This window comes from Bombina bombina, chromosome 7 (genome assembly GCF_027579735.1).
Source record: "Bombina bombina isolate aBomBom1 chromosome 7, aBomBom1.pri, whole genome shotgun sequence".
Lineage (NCBI taxonomy): Eukaryota > Metazoa > Chordata > Amphibia > Anura > Bombinatoridae > Bombina > Bombina bombina.
In genome coordinates, this window is record NC_069505.1 from 520,188,333 (window position 1) to 520,215,469 (window position 27,137).

The 27,137-nt window shown below is 42.1% G+C and overlaps 1 protein-coding gene across 1 annotated transcript in view; it reads left to right on the forward strand.

The window, feature by feature from the left end:
* The first annotated feature begins 2,356 nt into the window (after window positions 1-2,356).
* RAB4B (RAB4B, member RAS oncogene family) overlaps window positions 2,357-27,137 on the forward strand; it is a 49,150-nt gene continuing 24,369 nt past the window's right edge. The window contains exons 1-4 of the mRNA XM_053721788.1: window positions 2,357-2,491; window positions 16,207-16,287; window positions 16,434-16,548; window positions 20,690-20,752. Coding sequence (XP_053577763.1) covers window positions 2,476-2,491; window positions 16,207-16,287; window positions 16,434-16,548; window positions 20,690-20,752 — 275 coding nt within the window. The 5' untranslated portion in view covers window positions 2,357-2,475. The remainder of the gene's footprint in view (window positions 2,492-16,206; window positions 16,288-16,433; window positions 16,549-20,689; window positions 20,753-27,137) is intronic.

Here is a 27,137-nt window from a genome sequence, read left to right on the forward strand (position 1 = left end):
GATATCACCATATTTATGAAAGGTTATGCGCCAATAAAGTCGCAACTTTTCATATATGCGAACAAATCGACTCATGACCATTCGCAAGTCTTAAATAAATGCGAATAAGTTGTCTGGAAATGCCTAATTCTTGTATTAATCTCGATATATATTCGCAGTTCTCATATATTTATGAAAAGTGGTGCATGCAATATTCACTGTTTTTAATCTCGCCAATTTGTAGGTTGCAAGGAGTGAAAAATAAAGAGCGATATTGTTGTTTGTCTGGAGGGAAAATGGAAATATATCTTTTTCTTCTTGTATCTAGGGTTAGAAATTGCCCACAACAAGGCGCAGAACCTGAATAATATTAATAATTAAATTACAAAAAGGTATACACAAAATTATAAAAAAGTTAAATAATTTAAAGTGACATTAAACCCAAATTTTTTCTTTCATGATTCAGATAGAGAATACAATTTTAAACAACTTTCTAATTTACTTCTGTTATCTAATTTGCTTCATTCTCTTGATATCCCTTCCTGAAAAGCATATCTAGATAGGCTCAGTAGCTTCTGATTGGTGGCTGCACATATGTGCCTCATGTGATTGGCTCACCCATGTGCATTGCTATTTCTTTAACAAAGGATATCTAAAGAATGAAGCAAATTAGATAATAGAAGTAAATTGGATTGTTGTTTATAATTGTATTCTCTATCTGAATCATGAAAGAAAAAAATTGGGTTTAATGTCCCTTTAAGTGCAATTGAAATAAGTGTATTAAAAAGAACGAAGATAAGCTCTAAAAAACGGGCAACCTTCCTCAATGAAAGAGAGCCAAAGAAGGGGCAAAATAAAAATAACTTTAATATATAAGAAATAACATTCTTACAAATGAACTAGGATCAGCCATTCGCTTGACATCACAAAAAAGTTTTGCCCCAAAAATGTCTCTAGAATTTTGATAAATACGGTCGACATTTTTTACTACACATTGCGAACTATTGCAGAAATAATCCTGACTTTTTAGGCGCATTTTTTCGGGGCTTGATACATTTTGCCATTAATCTAGTTTTATGCATCAAAGTTCAGTGCCAGATTCTCTGTGTTTTTTTTTTATTTTTTTTAAATGAGCTTTATTAAGAGATTAACATTACAGTATGGAAAAAAAAGCATGAAAATACAGGATTAAGGTGTAGTATCTCCCATACATTGTGTGAAGAAAAGAGAGTCATTGGTTCTTTAGAAGATATTGGTTAAAGGGACATGATACTCAAATGTTGAAGCACAGGAAAGTGATGCAGCATAGCTGTAAAAATCTGAGTAGAAAATATAACCTGAACATAATATGTAAAAAAAAAAAGAAGATATTTTACCTAAAAATGTCTTAAGTATTCACACCCCACTGTAAAGAGACTTTAAGCAGCCAATGAGTAAAATCTCATGAGATCACAGCATTACCTTCAGCACTGCTGATGCTGATTGGCTATGGTTTTTTCCCAACTTGCAACTTTACAGCAGCTGAAGTATAACTGTTTACACAGCACTTACTCTGGTGAGCTGGTAAAATATCTTCCTTCTTTACATAAAGATGCTCAGGTGATATTTTCTTGTCAGCTTTTTACAGTTATGCTGCATTTAGAATATGAGTATGATGTCCCTTTAAGAGATGTGCAATATTCTGTGAGTTTTTTTTTATTGCTAGATAGATAGAGGATAGATAAACAGATATATATATATATATATATATATATATATATATATATATATATATATATATATATATATATATATATAGATAGATAGATAGATAGATAGACAGACAAATAGAGATATATAGATAGATACATAGATAGATTGATGATAGATTGATAGATAGATAGATAGATTAGATAGATAGATAGATAGATTAGATAGATAGGTGATAGACAGATAGATAAATAGATAGATATAGATATATAGATGATACCACACACACATAAAAATAGAATAGAAAAATGATGGGCATTTGTAAAAAAAAATCTTAGCTCAACACAGTAAAGATATGCAAAACAGAACCATAATAATGTTACAATTATTTAATTATTAATAGCAGTAATGGAAAAAAATGTATTATTTGTATTATATGTACTTTCAGTAATAACAATATATTTAAATAAAATATATACATTAAAAAACAATGTTAAATTTAATAAATTTCTCTAAAGGGAGAAGTATTTAGATAATATTAAAATAAAAATTTAGCTAATATTTACCAACCAAGGGCAAATCTCAACAAACCACCCCCATACGTGGCCTCAAACATTGTAAGTACGTCGTGATGCCTTACTGGTCTCGGACTCGCATGTCGATTAGACGCAGAAGCACGCAGGGTGTGGGCAGGAAGTGGTTGCTGAAGCCCTGGTTGCCATCTTGAGAGCTGCAAGGTGCCGGTGACAGTGATATAGAGGCCGGGCCCCGGGGCCAACGGAGGAGGTGAGGCCGGGAGAGGCCACCATGTCCGAGACGTACGGTGAGATAAGTCCTGGTGTGATAATACAGCGTGAGACACCTCAATATGTGAGAGATATCGATACACTGTATGACAGGCAGCTGTCTAATATGACCGTATGAAATGCTGCTGTCTGTTGGGATTGTGTGACAGGTAGCTGTCTAATGTTACTGTGTGATAGGCTGCTGTCTGTTGTGATTGTGTGACAGGTAGCTTTCTAATGTTACAGAGTGATAGGCTGCTGTCTGTTGTGATTGTGTGACAGGTAGCTGTCTAATGTTACTGTGTGATAGGCTGCTGTCTGTTGTGATTGTGTGACAGGTAGCTTTCTAATGTTACTGTGTGATAGGCTGCTGTCTGTTGTGATTGTGTGACAGGTAGCTGTCTAATGTTACTGTGTGATAGGCTGCTGTCTGTTGTGATTGTGTGACAGGTAGCTGTCTAATGTTACAGTGTGATAGGCTGCTGTCTGTTGTGATTGTGTGACAGGTAGCTGTCTAATGTTACTGTGTGATAGGCTGCTGTCTGTTGTGATTGTGTGACAGGTAGCTTTCTAATGTTACAGAGTGATAGGCTGCTGTCTGTTGTGATTGTGTGACAGGTAGCTGTCTAATGTTACTGTGTGATAGGCTGCTGTCTGTTGTGATTGTGTGACAGGTAGCTTTCTAATGTTACTGTGTGATAGGCTGCTGTCTGTTGTGATTGTGTGACAGGTAGCTGTCTAATGTTACTGTGTGATAGGCTGCTGTCTGTTGTGATTGTGTGACAGGTAGCTTTCTAATGTTACAGAGTGATAGGCTGCTGTCTGTTGTGATTGGGTGACAGGTAGCTGTCTAATGTTACAGTGTGATAGGCTGCTGTCTGTTGTGATTGGGTGACAGGTAGCTGTCTAATGTTACAGTGTGATAGGCTGCTGTCTGTTGTGATTGTGTGACAGGTAGCTGTCTAATGTTACAGTGTGATAGGCTGCTGTCTGTTGTGATTGTGTGACAGGTAGCTGTCTAATGTTACAGTGTGATAGGCTGCTGTCTGTTGTGATTGTGTGACAGGTAGCTTTATAATGTTACAGTGTGATAGGCTGCTGTCAGTTGTGATTGTGTGACAGGTAGCTTTATAATGTTACTGTGTGATAGACTGCTGTCTGTTGTTATTGTGGGACAGGTAGCTTTCTAATGTTACAGAGTGATAGGATGCTGTCTGTTGTGATTGTGTGACAGGTAGTTGTCTAATGTTACTGTGTGATAGGCTGCTGTCTGTTGTGATTGTGTGACAGGTAGCTTTATAATGTTACAGTGTGACAGGCTGCTGTCTGCTGTGATTGTGTGACAGGTAGCTTTATAATGTTACTGTGTGATAGGCTGCTGTCTGTTGTGATTGTGGGATAGGTAGCTTTCTAATGTTACAGTGTGACAGGCTGCTGTCTGTTGTGATTGTGTGACAGGTAGCTTTATAATGTACAGTGTGACAGGCTGCTGTCTGTTGTGATTGTGTGACAGGTAGCTTTATAATGTTACAGAGTGATAGGCTGCTGTCTGTTGTGATTCTGTGACAGGTAGCTTTCTAATGTTACTGTGTGATAGGCTGCTGTCTGTTGTGATTGTGTGACAGGTAGCTGTCTAATGTTACTGTGTGATAGGCTGCTGTCTGTTGTGATTGTGTGACAGGTAGCTTTCTAATGTTACAGAGTGATAGGCTGCTGTCTGTTGTGATTGTGTGACAGGTAGCTGTCTAATGTTACAGTGTGATAGGCTGCTGTCTGTTGTGATTGTGTGACAGGTAGCTGTCTAATGTTACAGTGTGATAGGCTGCTGTCTGTTGTGATTGTGTGACAGGTAGCTGTCTAATGTTACAGTGTGATAGGCTGCTGTCTGTTGTGATTGTGTGACAGGTAGCTGTCTAATGTTACAGTGTGATAGGCTGCTGTCTGTTATGATTGTGTGACAGGTAGCTGTCTAATGTTACTGTGTGATAGGCTGCTGTCAGTTGTGATTGTGTGACAGGTAGATTTCTAATGTTACAGTGTGATAGGCTGCTGTCAGTTGTGATTGTGTGACAGGTAGATTTCTAATGTTACAGTGTGATAGGCTGCTGTCAGTTGTGATTGTGTGACAGGTAGCTTTATAATGTCACTGTGTGATAGGCTGCTTTCTGTTGTGATTGTGTGACAGGTAGCTTTATAGTGTTACAGTGTGACAGGCTGCTGTCTGTTGTGATTCTGTGACAGGTAGCTTTATAATGTTACTGTGTGATAGGCTGCTGTCAGTTGTGATTGTGTGACAGGTAGCTTTCTAATGTTACTGTGTGATAGGCTACTGTCTGTTGTGATTGTGTGACAGGTAGCTTTATAGTGTTACAGTGTGACAGGCTGCTGTCTGTTGTGATTCTGTGACAGGTAGCTTTATAATGTTACTGTGTGATAGGCTGCTGTCTGTTGTGATTGTGTGACAGGTAGCTTTCTAATGTTACTGTGTGATAGGCTACTGTCTGTTGTGATTGTGTGACAGGTAGCTTTATAATGTTACTGTGTGATAGGCTGCTGTGGGATGTGACTGTGTGACAGGTAGCTTTATAATGTTACAGTGTGATAGGCTGCTGTTAGTTGTGATTGTTTGACAGGTAGCTTTATAATGTTACAGTGTGATAGGCTGCTGTCTGTTGTGATTGTGTGACAGGTAGCTGTCTAATGTTACAGTGTGATAGGCTGTCGGATGTATCTGTATGACCGGTAGCTCTCTATTCTGACTGTTAGACAGGCTGCTGTCTGATGTATCTATATGACAGGTCGCTCTCTATTCTGACTGTGTGACAGGCTGCTGATTGAGTGACAGGTAGCTCTCTATTCTGAATGTGTGACAGGCTGCTGATTGTGTGACAGGTAGCTGTCTAATGTTACAGTGTGATAGGCTGCTGTATGCTGTGATTGTGTGACAGGTAGCTTTATAATGTTACTGTGTGATAGGCTGCTGTCAGTTGTGATTTTGTGACAGGTAGCTTTATAATGTTACTGTGTGATAGGCTGCTGTCTGTTGTGATTGTGTGACAGGTAGCTTTCTAATGTTACTGTGTGATAGGCTGCTGTCTGTTGTGATTGTGTGACAGGTAGCTTTCTAATGTTACTGTGTGATAGGCTACTGTCAGTTGTGATTGTGTGACAGGTAGCTTTCTAATGTTACTGTGTGATAGGCTGCTGTCTGTTGTGATTCTGTGACAGGTAGCTTTATAATGTTACTGTGTGATAGGCTGCTGTCAGTTGTGATTGTGTGACAGGTAGCTTTCTAATGTTACTGTGTGATAGGCTACTGTCTGTTGTGATTGTGTGACAGGTAGCTTTCTAATGTTACAGTGTGATAGGCTGATGTCAGTTGTGATTGTGTGACAGGTAGCTGTCTAATGTTACAGTGTGATAGGCTGCTGTCTGTTGTGATTGTGTGACAGGTAGCTGTCTAATGTTACAGTGTGATAGGCTGCTGTATGCTGTGATTGTGTGACAGGTAGCTTTCTAATGTTACTGTGTGATAGGCTGCTGTCAGTTGTGATTGTGTGACAGGTAGCTTTCTAATGTTACTGTGTGACAGGCTGCTGTCTGTTGTGATTGTGTGACAGGTAGCTTTATAATGTTACTGTGTGATAGGCTGCTGTCTGTTGTGATTGTGGGATAGGTAGCTTTCTAATGTTACAGTGTGATAGGCTGCTGTCTGTTGTGATTGTGTGACAGGTAGCTGTCTAATGTTACAGTGTGATAGGCTGCTGTCTGTTGTGATTGTGTGACAGGTAGATTTATAATGTTACAGTGTGATAGGCTGCTGTCAGTTGTGATTGTGTGACAGGTAGATTTCTAATGTTACAGTGTGATAGGCTGCTGTCAGTTGTGACTGTGTGACAGGTAGATTTCTAATGTTACAGTGTGATAGGCTGATGTCAGTGGTGATTGTGTGACAGGTAGCTTTATAATGTTACAGTGCGATAGGCTGATGTCAGTTGTGATTGTGTGACAGGTAGCTTTATAATGTCACTGTGTGATAGGCTGCTGTCTGTTGTGATTGTGTGACAGGTAGCTTTATAGTGTTACAGTGTGATAGGCTGCTGTCAGTTGTGATTGTGTGACAGGTAGCTTTCTAATGTTACTGTGTGATAGGCTACTGTCTGTTGTGATTGGGTGACAGGTAGCTTTATAGTGTTACAGTGTGACAGGCTGCTGTCTGTTGTGATTCTGTGACAGGTAGCTTTATAATGTCACTGTGTGATAGGCTACTGTCTGTTGTGATTGTGTGACATGTAGCTTTATAATGTTACTGTGTGATAGGCTACTGTGGGATGTGACTATGTGACAGGTAGCTTTATAATGTTACAGTGTGATAGGCTGCTGTCAGTTGTGATTGTTTGACAGGTAGCTTTATAATGTTACAGTGTGATAGGCTGATGTCAGTTGTGATTGTGTGACAGGTAGCTGTCTAATGTTACTGTGTGATAGGCTGCTGTCTGTTGTGATTGTGTGACAGGTAGCTGTCTAATGTTACTGTGTGATAGGCTGCTGTCTGTTGTGATTGTGTGACAGGTAGCTTTCTAATGTTACTGTGTGATAGGCTGTTGTCTGTTATGATTGTGTGACAGGTAGCTGTCTAATGTTACTGTGTGATAGGCTGCTGTCTGTTGTGATTGTGTGACAGGTAGCTTTCTAATGTTACTGTGTGATAGGCTGTTGTCTGTTGTGATTGTGTGACAGGTAGCTTTCTAATGTTACTGTGTGATAGGCTGCTGTCTGTTGTGATTGTGTGACAGGTAGCTTTATAGTGTTACAGTGTGACAGGCTGCTGTCTGTTGTGATTGTGTGACAGGTAGCTGTATAATGTTACAGTGTGACAGGCTGCTGTTAAATGTGACTGTTTGATAGGTAGCTAAATAGGTATGCTACTGTCAGATGTGACTGTGTGATCGGTAGCTTTTTAATGTGACTGTGTGACAGGCTGCTGACTGAGTGACAGGTAGCTCTCTATTCTGTGTGACAGGCTGCTGTCTGATGTATCTGTATGACCGGTAGCTCTCTATTCTGAATGTGTGACAGGCTGCTGTCTGAGTGACAGGTAGCTCTCTATTCTGAATGTGTGACAGGCTGCTGTCTGATGTATCTGTATGACCGGTAGCTCTCTATTCTGACTGTTAGACAGGCTGCTGTCTGATGTATCTATATGACAGGTAGCTCTCTATTCTGACTGTGTGACAGGCTGCTGATTGAGTGACAGGTAGCTCTCTATTCTGAATGTGTGACAGGCTGCTGATTGAGTGACAGGTAGCTCTCTATTCTGAATGTGTGACAGGCTGCTGATTGAGTGACAGGTAGCTCTCTATTCTGACTGTGTGACAGGCTGCTGTCTGAGTGACAGGTAGCTCTCTATTCTGAATGTGTGACAGGCTGCTGTCTGATGTATCTGTATGACAGGTAGCTCTCTATTCTGACTGTGTGACAGGCTGCTGTCTGATGTATCTGTATGACAGGTAGCTGTCTATTCTGACTGTGTGACAGGCTGCTGTCTGAGTGACAGGTAGCTCTCTATTCTGAATGTGTGACAGGCTGCTGTCTGATGTATCTGTATGACCGGTAGCTCTCTATTCTGACTGTTAGACAGGCTGCTGTCTGATGTATCTATATGACAGGTCGCTCTCTATTCTGACTGTGTGACAGGCTGCTGATTGAGTGACAGGTAGCTCTCTATTCTGACTGTGTGACAGGCTGCTGATTGAGTGACAGGTAGCTCTCTATTCTGACTGTGTGACAGGCTGCTGTCTGATGTATCTGTATGACAGGTAGCTCTCTATTCTGACTGTGTGACAGGCTGCTGTCTGATGTATCTGTATGACAGGTAGCTCTCTATTCTGACTGTGTGACAGGCTGCTGTCTGATGTATCTATATGACAGGTTGCTCTCTGTTCTGACTGTGTGACAGGCTGCTGTCTGATGTATCTATATGACAGGTCGCTCTCTATTCTGACTGTGTGACAGGCTGCTGATTGAGTGACAGGTAGCTCTCTATTCTGACTGTGTGACAGGCTGCTGATTGAGTGACAGGTAGCTCTCTATTCTGACTGTGTGACAGGCTGCTGTCTGAGTGACAGGTAGCTCTCTATTCTGTGTGACAGGCTGCTGTCTGATGTATCTGTATGACAGGTAGCTCTCTATTCTGACTGTGTGACAGGCTGCTGTCTGATGTATCTGTATGACAGGTAGCTCTCTATTCTGAATGTGTGACAGGCTGCTGATTGAGTGACAGGTAGCTCTCTATTCTGACTGTGTGACAGGCTGCTGTCTGATGTATCTGTATGACAGGTAGCTCTCTATTCTGACTGTGTGACAGGCTGCTGTCTGATGTATCTGTATGACAGGTAGCTCTCTATTCTGACTGTGTGACAGGCTGCTGTCTGATGTATCTGTATGACCGGTAGCTCTCTATTCTGACTGTGTGACAGGCTGCTGTCTGATGTATCTGTATGACCGGTAGCTCTCTATTCTGTGTGACAGGCTGCTGTCTGATGTATCTGTATGACCGGTAGCTCTCTATTCTGACTGTGTGACAGGCTGCTGTCTGATGTATCTGTATGACCGGTAGCTCTCTATTCTGACTGTGTGACAGGCTGCTGTCTGATGTATCTGTATGACCGGTAGCTCTCTATTCTGACTGTGTGACAGGCTGCTGTCTGATGTATCTGTATGACAGGTAGCTCTCTATTCTGACTGTGTGACAGGCTGCTGTCTGATGTATCTGTATGACAGGTAGCTCTCTATTCTGACTGTGTAACAGACTGCTGTCTGATGTATCTGTATGACAGGTAGCTCTCTATTCTGACTGTGTGACAGGCTGTTGTCGGATGTATCTGTATGACCGGTAGCTCTCTATTCTGACTGTTAGACAGGCTGCTGTCTGATGTATCTATATGACAGGTCGCTCTCTATTCTGACTGTGTGACAGGCTGCTGATTGAGTGACAGGTAGCTCTCTATTCTGAATGTGTGACAGGCTGCTGATTGAGTGACAGGTAGCTCTCTATTCTGAATGTGTGACAGGCTGCTGATTGAGTGACAGGTAGCTCTCTATTCTGACTGTGTGACAGGCTGCTGTCTGAGTGACAGGTAGCTCTCTATTCTGAATGTGTGACAGGCTGCTGTCTGATGTATCTGTATGACAGGTAGCTCTCTATTCTGACTGTGTGACAGGCTGCTGTCTGATGTATCTGTATGACAGGTAGCTCTCTATTCTGACTGTGTGACAGGCTGTTGTCGGATGTATCTGTATGACCGGTAGCTCTCTATTCTGACTGTTAGACAGGCTGCTGTCTGATGTATCTATATGACAGGTCGCTCTCTATTCTGACTGTGTGACAGGCTGCTGATTGAGTGACAGGTAGCTCTCTATTCTGACTGTGTGACAGGCTGCTGTCTGAGTGACAGGTAGCTCTCTATTCTGACTGTGTGACAGGCTGCTGTCTGAGTGACAGGTAGCTCTCTATTCTGACTGTGTGACAGGCTGCTGATTGAGTGACAGGTAGCTCTCTATTCTGACTGTGTGACAGGCTGCTGATTGAGTGACAGGTAGCTCTCTATTCTGACTGTGTGACAGGCTGCTGTCTGATGTATCTGTATGACAGGTAGCTCTCTATTCTGACTGTGTGACAGGCTGCTGTCTGATGTATCTGTATGACAGGTAGCTCTCTATTCTGACTGTGTGACAGGCTGCTGTCTGATGTATCTATATGACAGGTCGCTCTCTATTCTGACTGTGTTACAGGCTGCTGTCTGATGTATCTGTATGACCGGTAGCTCTCTATTCTGACTGTGTGACAGGCTGCTGTCTGATGTATCTGTATGACAGGTAGCTCTCTATTCTGACTGTGTGACAGGCTGCTGTCTGATGTATCTGTATGACAGGTAGCTCTCTATTCTGACTGTGTGACAGGCTGCTGTCTGAGTGACAGGTAGCTCTCTATTCTGACTGTGTGACAGGCTGCTGTCTGATGTATCTGTATGACAGGTAGCTCTCTATTCTGACTGTGTGACTGACTGCTGTCTGATGTATCTATATGACAGGTCGCTCTCTATTCTGACTGTGTGACAGGCTGCTGTCTGAGTGACAGGTATCTCTCTATTCTGTGTGACAGGCTGCTGTCTGATGTATCTGTATGACAGGTAGCTCTCTATTCTGACTGTGTGACAGGCTGCTGTCTGATGTATCTGTATGACCGGTAGCTCTCTATTCTGACTGTGTGACTGACTGCTGTCTGAGTGACAGGTAGCTCTCTATTCTGACTGTGTGACAGGCTGCTGTCTGATGTATCTGTATGACAGGTAGCTCTCTATTCTGACTGTGTGACAGGCTGCTGTCTGATGTATCTGTATGACCGGTAGCTCTCTATTCTGACTGTGTGACAGGCTGCTGTCTGATGTATCTGTATGACCGGTAGCTCTCTATTCTGACTGTGTAACAGACTGCTGTCTGATGTATCTGTATGACAGGTAGCTCTCTATTCTGACTGTGTGACAGGCTGCTGTCTGATGTATCTGTATGACAGGTAGCTCTCTATTCTGTGTGACAGGCTGCTGTCTGATGTATCTGTATGACAGGTAGCTCTCTATTCTGACTGTGTGACTGACTGCTGTCTGATGTATCTGTATGACAGGTAACTCTCTATTCTGACTGTGTGACAGGCTGCTGTCTGATGTATCTGTATGACAGGTAGCTCTCTATTCTGACTGTGTGACAGGCTGCTGTCTGATGTATCTATATGACAGGTCGCTCTCTATTCTGACTGTGTGACAGGCTGCTGTCTGAGTGACAGGTAGCTCTCTATTCTGTGTGACAGGCTGCTGTCTGATGTATCTGTATGACAGGTAGCTCTCTATTCTGACTGTGTGACAGGCTGCTGTCTGATGTATCTATATGACAGGTAGCTCTCTATTCTGACTGTGTAACATACTGCTGTCTGATGTATCTGTATGACAGGTAGCTCTCTATTCTGACTGTGTGACAGGCTGCTGTCTGAGTGACAGGTAGCTCTCTATTCTGACTGTGTGACAGGCTGCTGTCTGATGTATCTGTATGACAGGTAGCTCTCTATTCTGTGTGACAGCCTGCTGTCTGATGTATCTGTATGACTGGTAGCTCTCTATTCTGACTGTTAGACAGGCTGCTGTCTGATGTATCTGTATGACAGGTAGCTCTCTATTCTGACTGTGTGACAGGCTGCTGATTGAGTGACAGGTAGCTCTCTATTCTGACTGTGTGACAGGCTGCTGATTGAGTGACAGGTAGCTCTCTATTCTGACCGTGTGACAGGCTGCTGTCTGATGTATCTGTATGACAAGTAGCTCTCTATTCTGACTGTGTGACAGGCTGCTGATTGAGTGACAGGTAGCTCTCTATTCTGACTGTGTGACAGGCTGCTGATTGAGTGACAGGTAGCTCTCTATTCTGAATGTGTGACAGGCTGCTGATTGAGTGACAGGTAGCTCTCTATTCTGAATGTGTGACAGGCTGCTGTCTGATGTATCTGTATGACAGGTAGCTCTCTATTCTGACTGTGTGACAGGCTGCTGATTGAGTGACAGGTAGCTCTCTATTCTGAATGTGTGACAGGCTGCTGATTGAGTGACAGGTAGCTCTCTATTCTGACTGTGTGACAGACTGCTGTCTGATGTATCTGTATGACAGGTAGCTCTCTATTCTGACTGTGTGACAGGCTGCTGTCTGATGTATCTGTATGACAGGTAGCTCTCTATTCTGACTGTGTGACAGGCTGCTGATTGAGTGACAGGTAGCTCTCTATTCTGAATGTGTAACAGACTGCTGTCTGATGTATCTGTATGACCGGTAGCTCTCTATTCTTTGTGACAAGCTGCCATCTAATGTGGCTAACCTCTTGACTTGTGTCTTTGCTGTGTACAAATCTGCACAGATATGCATTTCAATCACAGCTAGAATTTCAAGTTAATATCAGATGCTCTAATATTATATGCCACTAATACATTCTTTTTTTTATCTATCACTGTCTGCTACTGACGGAAATGTATTTCCTGTCAACAAGATAGAGATGAACACTGTTTTGTCACCACCTGTAACGTTTGTCACCACTATTTACTGCCAGTTATTCTTCTTCTTCAACATGGTACCTCTATTAGTGTCCAACAGGAGGGCGCTGTGAGACGTCTGCCTTCCCATTGGAGATACTAGGAGACGGACAATATGGAGCTATAATATATGCCTGTCCAACAGAATACTTAGCTACCTAGTGATTTTCCAGTTTGTCCTCATTATTATTTTATTATTATTTGTAGAGCGCCAACAGATTCTGCAGATTCAAATTGTAAACCCCAATACTTTGTGTTGGAGAACTTAAAGGGGCATTCAGTTTCAGTAAAAACTTTCCTTGTATAGGTTCAACATTATCATAAATATGATACCTCTTTCACTACCTTTTCAAATGCTTATTTTATGGTTCTTATTGAGATGGTGCCTTTTGCCCCTATACAGCGAGCTGCTTGCGCCTATTTATTTTAGCTTGCAGGCTTATGGATCGTTCACGCACGTGCTGGAGTTTTTGTCCCTTAGACAGACAATATGGTTGACTGTTTACTGCATTGTGGCAGCATAATTGGCGCAACTGTACATGCGCGACAGATTGGAGAAGTCCCACAAAATATCAATGGCGCAGACTGTTGTCTTCTATTAGATCGAATCTTCTGCTTAATGATTAGAATAAAAAAAAACAGCCTTCCTTTGGGGCAAACATTAATTGTACAAATTAGTGTTCTCAACAGAAAATGTTAAAGTAGCCGGGGGGCAGTGTTATATTTTGCAAAATTATAACATTGTCGGTTATTTTATAAACGTTACTGAAGCTAATCCAAAGCTCAAATAATTGCACAATTTAACATAAATTGATTTAGACCAGGGTGGATCAGTTGATGAACCATATCTAGATTTCAGCAAAGCATTTGACAACGTCCCACACAACAAACTGTATCTCATTGGTCTAGACTCAAAAATTGTGAACTGGGTAGAAAGCTGGCTTAAAGGGACACTGAACCCAAATTTTTTCTTTCATGATTCAGATAGAGCATGAAATTTTAAGCAACTTTCTAATTTACTCCTATTATAAATTTTTCTTCGTTCTCCTGCTATCTTTATTTTAAAAGCAGGAATGTAAATCTTAGCAGCCAGCCCATTTTAGGTTCAGCACCGTGGATAGTGCTTGCTTATTGGTGGCTGACATTTACCCACCAATAAGCAAGCATAACCCAGGTTCTCAACCAAAAATGGGCCGGCTCCTATGCATCACATTCCTGCTTTTTAAATAAAGATAGCAAGAAAACGAAGAAAAATTGATAATAGGAGTAAATTAGAAAGTTGCTTAAAATTGCATGCTCTGAGTTATTAATGAAAAAAATTGGGTTTAGTGTCTCTTTAAGGAAAGAAAACAAAGTGTCGTAGTAAATAGAGTACATTCAGCAAAGAGGGCTGTTACTAGTGGTGTTCCTTAGGGGTCAGTTCTGGGGCCTGTTTTGTTTAACATTTATCAGAGTTATCAGCAAAGGGCTACAGGGGAAAGTATGTCTGTTTGAAGATGATACACCAATTTGTAATAGTAGATGTTCCGGGGGGGGGGGGGGGGGTATTTGGTAGAGGTATTTGCAGCAGAAATAGTAAGGTTCTTATGCCACTTTATCATTAGTTAGGCCTCATCTTGAGTATTGTGTGCAGTTCTGGAGGCCATATCTTCAGAAGGATATTAACAAACTTGAATCTGTACAAAGGAGGGCTACCAAAATGGTACATGGTCTAAAAAATAAAACTTACCAGGATAGGCTCAATGACCTAAATATGTATAGCTTAGAGGAGAGAAGGGAAAGAGAGAGTAGCTTTTAAGTATATTATGGGCTTAGTAAAGCTGAGCCAGTGAGTATTTTACATAAACAGGAAAATACAAGAACAAGGGGTCATGATCTCAAGCTGAAGGGTAGTAGATTAAGGAGTAATTTGAGGAAGCACTTCTTTACAGAAAGAGTGATTGATTCATGGGGGCCTATATATCAAGCTCCGTACGGAGCTTGAGGGCCCGTGTTTCTAAAGACCGCTGCTCCATAATCCTGTCCACCTGCTCTGATGAGGCGGACAGGAATCGCCGAAATTCAACCCTATCGGGTTGATTGACACCCCCTGCTGGCGGCCCTTTGGCCGCGAATCCTCACAAGAGCTGCTTGTGCAATGCTGAATACGGAGAGCGTATTGCTCTCCGCATTCAGCGATGTCTGTCGTACCTGATCCGCACTGTCGGATCAGGTCCAACAGACATTTCATAAATAGGCCTCATGGAATAAACTTTCACAAGAGGTAGTAATGACAAACACTGTGGGGGACTTTAAGAATGCCTGGGACAAGCATAAGGCTATCATACAAACTAGATATGTTTATACTTTTAGGAAATATCGGGCAGACTTGCTGGGCCTATGGCTCTTATCTCCCATCAATATCTATGTTTCTATTTAATGATAATTTGTGCATCAAACGTTAAAAAAATAATTTTAGCTAATATAAGCTTAAATTTTAGCTGGTTGGTTCATAAAATCAGCTGCGTGGTGGGCCCATTAAATAGGTCTGACTTACACGGTTTGCAATGCCACAGGGAAAAAAAAACCAAATACACCAATGTATTATTATTGTTATTTGTATTTGTAGTGCACCAACAGATCCCACAGCAATATACGTGGTGTAAAATAAAAAAGAATAAAAAAGTAAAGACTGAGTATGTTGATTGGGGAAAAAAGATGACAGGGTCCTGCTCCATAGAGAGGTTACAGTCTAAGTTGAGTACGAAGCTAACTTGGATCGATTGTTATGTTAGTTATGGACTCTTTCCCCCTCCTTTTGGATGATAGTGACATAGACGGGATTGAGCTATGGGACATGGGGTCTGTCTTTCCCTCTGTGGGGTGACACAGATAGAGGGAGCTATAGGAAATTAAGTTTATGCTGTCCCCTGCAGGGTGACACCGACAGCAGATAGGTCTGGGATAAAGAGTCTGTCCCTCCCCTGTAGGGTGACACCGACAGCAGATAGGTCTGGGATAAAGAGTCTGTCCCTCCCCTGCAGGGTGACACCGACAGCAGATGGCTCTGGGATAAGGAATCTGTCCCTCCCCTCTAGGGTGACAATGGCACAGGCAGTAGGGATCTATGGGATATGACTCTGTCCCTCCCCCTGCAGTGTGACAGTGAAAAATACATGATGAAGCTATGAAACATGGAGTATGTCCCTACTCTGCAGATTGACAGTGACAGATAGGAGGGAGCTGTGGAATGTCGAGTATGTCTCTCCCCTGCAGAGTGACAGTGACACAGATAGGGTGCTATGGGACATGAAGTATGTCCCTCCCCTGCAGAGTACAGTGACACAGATAGGAGGGAGCTATGGAACATGGTGTATGTCCCTCCCCTGCAGAGTGACAGTGACACAGATAGGAGGGAGCTATGGAACATGGTGTATGTCCCTCCCCTGCAGAGTGATATTGACACAGATAGGAGGGAGCTATGGAACATGGAGTATGTCCCTCCCCTGCAGAGTGACAGTGACACAGAAAGGATGACCTTTGGAATATGGAGTATGTCCTTCCCCACACAGTGACTTTTAGGTGTATTAACACATATAGTTGACGCGGTTGTTACATTTCTGTTTTTTTCTTTCATTTTTCAGATTTCCTGTTCAAATTCCTTGTGATCGGCAGTGCAGGAACGGGGAAGTCCTGCCTTTTGCACCAGTTTATCGAGAGTAAATGTGAGCATTGCATCAAATATATTTTATATATACAACATTTTATTTTTTTTGCAAATGTATTCAACCGAGTAGCTCTGTGGAAGAGCGGACACACAGATATCACATATTGCTTCACTAGTGTCTTTTTTTTTTTTTTTCTTCTTCAGTTAAACAAGACTCAAACCACACAATTGGAGTGGAGTTTGGATCACGGATTGTTAATGTAGCTGGAAAATCTGTCAAGCTTCAGATTTGGGACACAGCTGGTCAAGAGAGATTCAGGTACCCGCTAAAATATGCATGCTGGCTCTGTGCATGTCTGCTTCCTATTGGTTCATGTCATTGACATATACTAATATGACTACTAATAATCCCTCTGTTTTCTATTGGTTAATGCTAGTGGTAAACACTCCTAATCTCTCCCTCCTTGGACAAATCTGCTTCCTATTGGTTTATGTCAAGGTTTATGCAAATACATTTTCTTTGGATATATATATATATATATATATATATATATACAGGGAGTGCAGAATTATTAGGCAAATGAGTATTTTGACCACATCATCCTCTTTATGCATGTTGTCTTACTCCAAGCTGTATAGGCTCGAAAGCCTACTACCAATTAAGCATATTAGGTGATGTGCATCTCTGTAATGAGAAGGGGTGTGGTCTAATGACATCAACACCCTATATCAGGTGTGCATAATTATTAGGCAACTTCCTTTCCTTTGGCAAAATGGGTCAAAAGAAGGACTTGACAGGCTCAGAAAAGTAAAAAATAGTGAGATATCTTGCAGAGGGATGCAGCACTCTTAAAATTGCAAAGCTTCTGAAGCGTGATCATCGAACAATCAAGTGTTTCATTCAAAATAGTCAACAGGGTCGCAAGAAGCGTGTGGAAAAACCAAGGCGCAAAATAACTGCCCATGAACTGAGAAAAGTCAAGCGTGCAGCTGCCAAGATGCCACTTGCCACCAGTTTGGCCATATTTCAGAGCTGCAACATCACTGGAGTGCCCAAAAGCACAAGGTGTGCAATACTCAGAGACATGGCCAAGGTAAGAAAGGCTGACGACCACCACTGAACAAGACACACAAGCTGAAACGTCAAGACTGGGCCAAGAAATATCTCAAGACTGATTTTTCTACGGTTTTATGTACTGATGAAATGAGAGTGAGTCTTGATGGGCCAGATGGATGGGCCCGTGGCTGGATTGGTAAAGGGCAGAGAGCTCCAGTCCGACTCAGACGCCAGCAAGGTGGAGGTGGAGTACTGGTTTGGGCTGGTATCATCAAAGATGAGCTTGTGGGGCCTTTTCGGGTTGAGGATGGATTCAAGCTCAACTCCCAGTCCTACTGCCAGTTTCTGGAAGACACCTTCTTCAAGCAGTGGTACAGGAAGAAGTCTGCATCCTTCAAGAAAAACATGATTTTCATGCAGGACAATGCTCCATCACACGCGTCCAAGTACTCCACAGCGTGGCTGGCAAGAAAGGGTATAAAAGAAGAAAATCTAATGACATGGCCTCCTTGTTCAACTGATCTGAACCCCATTGAGAACCTGTGGTCCATCATCAAATGTGAGATTTACAAGGAGGGAAAACAGTACACCTCTCTGAACAGTGTCTGGGAGGCTATGGTTGCTGCTGCACGCAATGTTGATGGTGAACAGATCAAAACACTGACAGAATCCATGGATGGCAGGCTTTTGAGTGTCCTTGCAAAGAAAGGTGGCTATATTGGTCACTGATTTGTTTTTGTTTTGTTTTTGAATGTCAGAAATGTATATTTGTGAATGTTGAGATGTTATATTGGTTTCACTGGTAAAAATAAATAATTGAAATGGGTATATATTTGTTTTTTGTTAAGTTGCCTAATAATTATGCACAGTAATAGTCACCTGCACACACAGATATCCCCCTAAAATAGCTATAACTAAAAACAAACTAAAAACTACTTCCAAAACTATTCAGCTTTGATATTAATGAGTTTTTTGGGTTCATTGAGAACATGGTTGTTGTTCAATAATAAAATTAATCCTCAAAAATATAACTTGCCTAATAATTCTGCACTCCCTGTATATATAAGATTTTTGGTTATATTATTATATAACCATTGTTATGAATAATTTTGTATCAATTTTAATATGATGTTGTATAGTATCAGGTTGTCTCTTTTGTGGTTGCATTCTATTTTTTGTTATACACTGTCTAGAGCAATTTTGGCCATTAAAGAGTTAAATATGTAAATAACACTCTATTGCCCCCTGGTGGCTGAGGGGTATATTAGGATGCTTTGTACCACAAACTTTATTGCATGATTAAGGGAAGGAGTTCTCGAAACGTTGCATGTGACTTCTGTGCTGCCACATTATTTGGAATGTTATGTCAATGACAAACACCCTGACTACTCTTAAAGGGACACTGAACCCTTTCATGATTCAGGTAGAGCATGCAATTTTAAGCAACTTTCTAATTTACTCCTATTATCAATTTTTCTTTGTTCTCTTGCTATCTTTATTTAAAAAAGAGGGCATCTAAGCTAAGGAGCCAGCCAATTTTTGGTTCAGACCCTGGACAGCACTTGTTTATTGGTGGGTGATTTTATCCACCAATCAGCAAGAACAACCCAGGTTGTTAACCAAAAATTGTCCGGCATCTAAACTTACATTTCTTGCTTTTCAAATAAAGATACCAAGAGAATGAAGAAAATTTGATAATAGGAGTAAATGAGAAAGTTGCTTAAAATTGCATGCTCTATCTGAATCATTAAAGAAAAAATTTGGGTTCACTGTCCCTTTAATCTCTCAACCTCTGGACACGTGTTTTCCTATTGGTTTATGCCAGTATTTTATATTACTATTATTATTATTATCAGGTATTTGTAGAGCGCCAACAGATTCTGCAGCGCTGTAAACATAGTCGGTGTACAGGATAGCTTTTGTAGGGGTCAAGTGGGTAGAGGGCCCTGCCGAGAGTGTCACTGTTGTAGTCGGCTCTTATGAAGCGATCTGTAAACAGCTGGGCCCATAGGCTTACAATCTAAGGGATTCAAGGGGAAAGCAATGGTGTTAGGAAAGGTTAGTGTTGGTTGTATGCATCCCTGAATAGTAGTTTTTAGGGAGTGCTTGAAGCTGTTAAGACTAGGGGAGAGTCTTATGGAGCGAGGCAGGGAATTCCACAAGATGGGGGCCAGTCTGGAGAAGTCCTGTAAACGTGAATGTGAGGAAGTAACAAGAGAGGAGGAGATCCTGAGCTGATCGAAGGGGACGGGAGGGAGAGTATCTAGAGACAAGTTCTGAGATGTAGAGGGGAGCAGTGTATTTGAGAGCTTTATATGTCAGGGTGAGGATTTTATGTTTAATCCTAGAGGCAAGAGGAAGCCAGTGAAGGGATTGGCAGAGAGGTGCAGCAGATGAAGAGTGACAAGTAAGGAAGATGAGTCTGGCAGAGGCATTCATTATGGATTGTAAAGGAGCTATGAGGCAGCTAGCGAGACCAGAGAGGACGGAATTGCAGTAGTCGAGGCGGGAAAGGATGAGAGAGTGGATTAAAATCTTGGTTGTATCTTGTGTAAGGAAATGTCTAATTTTAGCAATGTTTTTAAGGTGGAAGCGGCAGGCTTTAGCCAAGGACTGAATGTGAGGAGTGAAGGAAAGATCTGAGTCAAGTGTGACCCCAAGACATAGGGCGTGCGGGATAGGGGTAATGATGGAATTATCAACAGTTATAGAAATTTTGGGGGTGGAGACATTGGAAGAAGGGGGAAAAATAAGGAGTTCAGTTTTGGAGAGATTTAGCTTAAGGCAGTGAGAGGACATCCAAGATGAGGTGAGAAAGACAGCTAGTGACACGGGTTAGTAAGGAAGGAGGTAGGTCTGGTGCAGAGAGGTAGATTTGGGTGTCATCGGCATACAAATGGTATTGAAACCCATGGGACTTTATTAAGGAACCTATTGCCGACGTGTAGATTGAAAAGAGAAGGGGACCAAGGACAGAGCCTTGAGGTACCCCAACAGAAAGTGGTAATGGGGCAGAGGATGCTCCGGAGAAGGCTACAGTAAATGTACGATTAGTCTGATAGGAAGAGAACCACTAGAGACCTGTGTCACAGATGCCGAAGGATTGGAGGGTTTGGAGCAGAAGAGGGTGGTCAACAGTGTCAAAGGCTGCAGACAGTTCAAGGAGGATAAGAAGAGAGAAGTGGCCTTTCTAACTACTCTTAATCCCTCCTTCTCTGGACAAGTTTGTTTCCTTTTAGTTTATGCCAGTGACATACATTTCTGAGTTTAAACAAAGAAAAGTGAGATTTGGTTGTTTTTACTGTACTTTCTTTTTTTGTTTTTGATTGTGCTTACATTTAGAGGTGGTATATGTATTTTATTTATAATTTGGATTATTTGTAACTGTCCTTGTTTCTTTTAGGTCTGTAACACGAAGCTATTATAGGGGGGCAGCTGGCGCCTTGCTGGTTTATGACATTGCTAGGTGAGTGCTGGCACCGTAGGGGTTACACACATGTAGCTTGAACAGTCAGTTAAAGGGTATTTTTTACACCTTGATATCACTTCTATGGGCAGGGCGGAGGGGTAATTGAATAGTCATTCTTTTGAAATATCTAACATTGATTTTGCAGGGCTATTCTCAATTTAATGAGGGTAATTCCTCAGTCATGCGTGTCATCATTTCGCGGGGGTAATTCCATGGTGATTTCAACATTTCATGGGGCTAGTCCAACAGTCATTTTGTGGGGCTAGTCCAAAAATAAATAAAAAATTTCATGGGGCTAGTCCAACAGTGATTTGACCATTTCAAGGGGTTAGTCCAACAAACATTTCATAAGGCTAGTTCAACAGTCATTTGATGGGGCTAATTCAAAAGTAATTTTATCATTTCATATGGCTAGTCCAACAGCCATTTTTATGGGGCTAGTCCAACAGCCATTTTTATGGGGCTAGTCCAACAGCCATTTTTATGGGGCTAGTCCAACAGCCATTTTTATGGGGCTAGTCCAACAGCCATTTTTATGAGGCTAGTCCAACAGCCATTTTTATGAGGCTAGTCCAACAGCCATTTTTATGGGGCTAGTCCAACGGCCATTTTATGGGGCTAGTCCAACAGTCTTTTCATTGGGGCTGGTCCAACAGTCTTTTAACGGGGCTGATCCAAAAGACATTTCACGGAGCTAGTCCAAAAGTAATTTCATGGGGCTAGTCCAACAGTCATTTCATTGTTTCATGGGGCTTGTCCAGAAGTAATTTCAATATTTCTCTTGTAAGGTGTATCCAGTCCACGGATCATCCATTACTTGTGGGATATTCTCATTCCCAACAGGAAGTTGCAAGAGGACACCTACAGCAGAGCTGCTATATAGCTCCTCCCCTAACTGCCATATCCAGTCATTCTCTTGCAACTCTCAACACGCATGGAGGTAGTAAGAGAGAGTGGTGAAAAATAGTTAGTTTATTTTCTTCAATCAAAAGTTTGTTATTTTTAAATGGTACCGGAGTTGTACTATTTTATCTCAGGCAGAAATAGAAGAAGAATCTGCCTGAGTTTTCTATGATCTTAGCAGGTTGTAACTAAGATCCATTGCTGTTCTCACATATGTCTGAGGAGAGAGGTAACTTCATCGGGAGAATGGCGTGCAGTTTACTCTGCTATGAGGTATGTGCAGTTACAATTTTTTCTAGAATTGGAAATTCTAGAAAATGCTGCTGATACCGGATTAATGTAAGTTAAGCCTGAATACAGTGATTTAATAACGACTGGTATCATGCTTACTCTCAGGGGTAATACCCTTATTTAAATGCAATATAAAACGTTTGCTGGCATGTTTAATCGTTTTTATATATGCTTTGGTGATAAAACTTATTGGGGCCTAGTTTTTTCCACATGGCTGGCTTTATTTTTGCCTAGTAACAGTTTCCTGAGGCTTTCCACTGTTGTAGTATGAGTGGGAGGGGCCTATTTTAGCGCTTTTTTGCGCAGTTAAAATTACAGACTGAGACATCCCAGTTTTCCCCAGAAGTTCCCTGACTGCTACAGGACATATCAAAAGGGCCTAAAGTCGTTTATTGGGGAAGATAGGGCCACAGCAGAGCTGTGGCAGTTGATTGTGACTGTTAAAAAACGTCTGTCGTTTTTTTGATCCGTTTTTTGAACTAAGGGGTTAATCATCCATTTGCAAGTGGGTGCAATGCTCTGTTAGCTTATTATATACACTGTAAAAATGATTTACTGCCTTTTTTCACTGTTTTTCAAATTTTGACAAAATTTGTTTCTCTTAAAGGCACAGTACCGTTTTTTATATTTGCTTGTTAACTTGATTTAAAGTGTTTTCCAAGCTTGCTAGTCTCATTGCTAGTCTGTACAAACATGTCTGACATAGAGGAAACTCCTTGTTCATTATGTTTAAAAGCCATGGTGGAACCCCCTCTTAGAATGTGTACCAAATGTACTGATTTCACTTTAAGCAATAAAGATCATATTCTGTCTTTAAAAAATTTATCACCAGAGGAATCTGACGAGGGGGAAGTTATGCCGACTAACTTTCCCCACGTGTTAGATCCTTTGACTCCCGCTCAAGGGACTCACGCTCAAATGGCGCCAAGTACATCTAGGGTGCCCATAGCGATTACTTTACAAGACATGGCGGCAGTCATGGATAATACACTGTCAGCGGTATTAGCCAGACTACCTGTATTTAGAGGAAAGCGAGATAGCTCTGGGGTTAGACGAAATGCAGAGCATACTGACGCTTTAAGAACCATGTCTGATACTGCCTCACAATATGCAGAAGCTGAGGAAGGAGAGCTTCAGTCTGTGGGTGATATTTCTGACTCAGGAAAGATACCTGATTCTGATATTTCTACATTTAAATTTAAGCTTGAACACCTCCGCGTATTGCTAAGGGAGGTTTTAGCTGCTCTGAATGACTGACACAATTTCAGTGCCAGAGAAATTCTGTAGACTGGATAAATACTTTGCAGTGCCGGTGTGTACTGATATTTTTCCAATACCTAAAAGGTTTACAGAAATGATTACTAAGGAATGGGATAGGCCAGGCGTGCCGTTCTCTCCACCTCCTATTTTTAGAAAAATGTTTCCTATAGACACCACCACGCGGGACTTATGGCAGACAGTCCCTAAGGTGGAGGGAGCAGTTTCTACTCTAGCAAAGCGTACTACTATCCCTGTCGAGGACAGTTGTGCTTTTTCAGATCCAATGGATAAAAAAATTAGAAGGTTACCTTAAAAAAATGTTTATTCAACAAGGTTTTATCCTACAGCCCCTTGCATGCATTGCTCCTGTCACTGCTGCTGCGGCGTTCTGGTTTGAGTCTCTGAAAGAGGCTTTACAGGTAGCGACTCCATTGGATGACATACTTGGCAAACTTAGAGCACTTAAGCTAGCCAATTCTTTTGTTTCTGATGCCATTGTTCATTTGACTAAACTAACGGCTAAGAATTCTGGTTTTGCTATACAGGCACGTAGGGCGCTATAGCTTAAATCATGGTCAGGTGACGTGACTTCAAAATCTAAGCTGCTTAACATTCCCTTCAAGGGGCAGACCCTATTCAGGCCTGGTTTGAAGGAGATTATTGCTGATATCACTGGAGGAAAAGGTCATGCCCTTCCTCAGGACAGGTCCAAATCAAGGGCCAAACAGTCTAATTTTCGTGCCTTTTGAAACTTCAAAGCAGGTGTGGCATCAACTTCCTCTAATGCAAAACAAGAGGGAACTTTTGCTCAGTCCAAGACGGTCTGGAGGCCAAACCAGACCTGGAACAAAGGTAAGCAGGCCAAAAAGCCTACTGCTGCCTCTCAGACAGCATGAAGGAACGGCCCCCTATCCGGTAACGGATCTAGTAGGGGGCAGACTCTCGCTCTTCGCCCAGGCGTGGGCAAGAGATGTTCAGGATCCCTGGGCGTTGGAAATTATATCCCAGGGATATCTTCTGGACTTCAAAGCTTCACCCCCAAAAGGGAGATTTCACCTTTCACAATTATCTGTAAACCAGATAAAGAGACAGGCATTCTTACACTGTGTACAAGACCTCCTAGTTATGGGAGTGATCCATCCAGTTCCAAAGGAGGAACAGGGACAGGGTTTTTACTCAAATCTGTTCGTGGTTCCCAAAAAAGAGGGAACCTTCAGACCAATTTTGGATCTAAAAATCTTAAACAAATTCCTCAGAGTTCCATCATTCAAGATGGAAACTATTCGTACCATCCTACCTATGATTCAGGAGGGTCAATATATGGCTACAGTGGATCTAAAGGATGCTTATCTTCACATTCCGATACACAAAGATCATCATCGGTTTCTCAGGTTTGCCTTTCTGGACAGGCATTACCAGTTCGTAGCTCTTCCTTTTGGATTAGCTACAGCCCCAAGAATCTTCACGAAGGTTCTAGGGTCGCTTCTGGCGGTCCTAAGGCCGCGGGGCATATCAGTGGCCCCTTATTTAGATGACATCCTGATACAGGCGTCAAACTTCCAAATTGCCAAGTCTCATACGGACATAGTACTGGCATTTCTGAGGTCGCATGGGTGGAAAGTGAACGAGGAAAAGAGTTCTCTATCCCCACTTACAAGAGTTTCCTTCCTAGGGACTCTGATAGATTCTGTAGAAATAAAAATTTACCTGACAGAGTCCAGGTTATCAAAGCTTCTAAATTCCTGCCGTGTTCTTCACTCCATTCCGTGCCCTTCGGTGGCTCAGTGCATGGAAGTAATCGGCTTAATGGTAGCGGCAATGGACATAGTGCCGTTTGCACGCTTACATCTCAGACCGCTGCAACTATGCATGCTCAGTCAGTGGAACGGGGATTACACAGATTTGTCCCCTCTACTAAATCTGGATCAAGAGACCAGGGATTCTCTTCTCTGGTGGCTATCTTGGGTCCATCTGTCCAAAGGTTCGCAGGCCAGATTGGACAATTGTAACAACAGATGCCAGCCTTCTAGGTTGGGGTGCAGTCTGGAACTCCCTGAAGGCTCAGGGATCATGGACTCAGGAGGAGACACTCCTTCCAATACATATTCTGGAACTGAGAGCGATATTCAATGCTCTTCAGGCTTGGCCTCAGTTAGCAACTCTGAGGTACATCAGATTTCAGTCGGACAACATCACGACTGTGGCTTACATCAACCATCAAGGGAGAACAAGAAGTTCCCTAGCGATGTTAGAAGTCTCAAAAATAATTCGCTGGGCAGAGATTCACTCTTGCCACCTATCAGCTATCCATATCCCAGGTGTAAAGAACTGGCAGGCGGATTTTCTAAGTCGACAGACTTTTCATCCGGGGGAGTGGGAACTCCATCCGTAGGTGTTTGCACAATTGATTCATCATTGGGGCAAACCAGAACTGGATCTCATGGCGTCTCGACAGAACGCCAAGCTTCCTTGTTACGGATCCAGGTCCAGGGATCCCAAGGCGACGCTGATAGATGCTCTAGCAGCGCCCTGGTCTTTCAACCTGGCTTATGTGTTTCCACCGTTTCCTCTGCTCCCTCGACTGATTGCCAAAATCAAGCAGGAGAGAGCATCAGTGATTCTAATAGTGCCTGCGTGGCCACGCAGGACCTGGTATGCAGATCTAGTGGACATGTCATCCTTTCCACCATGGACTCTGCCTCTGAGACAGGACCTTCTACTTCAGGGTCCTTTCCACCATCCAAATCTAATTTCTCTGAGACTGACTGCCTGAAGATTGAACGCTTGATTTTATCAAAGCGTGGCTTCTCCGAGTCAGTCATTGATACTTTCATACAGGCACGAAAGCCTGTTACCAGGAAAATTTATCATAAGATATGGAGTAAATATCTTTATTGGTGTGAATCCAAGGGTTACTCATGGAGTAAAGTCAGGATTCCCAGGATATTATCCTTTCTCCAAGATGGCTTGGAAAAAGGATTGTCAGCTAGTTCTTTAAAGGGACAGATTTCTGCGCTGTCTATTCTTTTGCACAAGCGTCTGGCAGATGTTCCAGACGTTCTGGCATTTTGTCAGGCTTTAGTTAGAATCAAGCCTGTGTTTAAACCTGTTGCTCCGCCATGGAGCTTAAATTTGGTTCTTAAGGTTCTTCAAGGAGTTCCATTTGAACCTCTTCATTCCATAGATATCAAACTTGGAAAGTTCTTTTTTTGGTAGCTATTTCTTCGGCTTGTAGAGTCTCCGAGTTATCTGCCTTACAATGTGATTCTCCTTATCTGATTTTCCATTCGGATAAGGTAGTCCTGCGTACCAAACCTGGGTTTTTACCTAAGGTGGTATCTAACAAGAATATCAATCAAGAGATTGTTGTTCCATCCTTGTGTCCTAATCCTTCTTCAAAGAAGGAACGTCTATTACACAATCTGGACGTGGTTCGTGCTTTAAAGTTTTACTTACAAGCTACTAAAGATTTTCGTCAAACATCGGCTTTGTTTGTGGTCTACTCTGGTCAGAGGAGAGGTCAAAAGGCTTCGGCAACCTCTCTTTCTTTTTGGCTAAGACAGCAGCCTCCCGAAAGGATTAGAGCTCATTCTACTAGAGCTGTGGCTTCCACTTGGGCCTTTAAAAATGAGGCTTCTGTTGAACAGATTTGCAAGGCGGCGACTTGGTCTTCGCTTCATACTTTTTCAAAATTCTACAAATTTGATACTTTTGCTTCTTCGGAGGCTATTTTTGGGAGAAAGGTTTTACAGGCAGTGGTACCTTCCGTTTAAGTACCTGCCTTGTCCCTCCCTTCATCTGTGTACTTTAGCTTTGGTATTGGTATCCCACAAGTAATGGATGATCCGTAGACTGGATACACCTTAGAAGAGAAAACACAATTTATGCTTACCTGATAAATTTATTTCTCTTGTGGTGTATCCAGTCC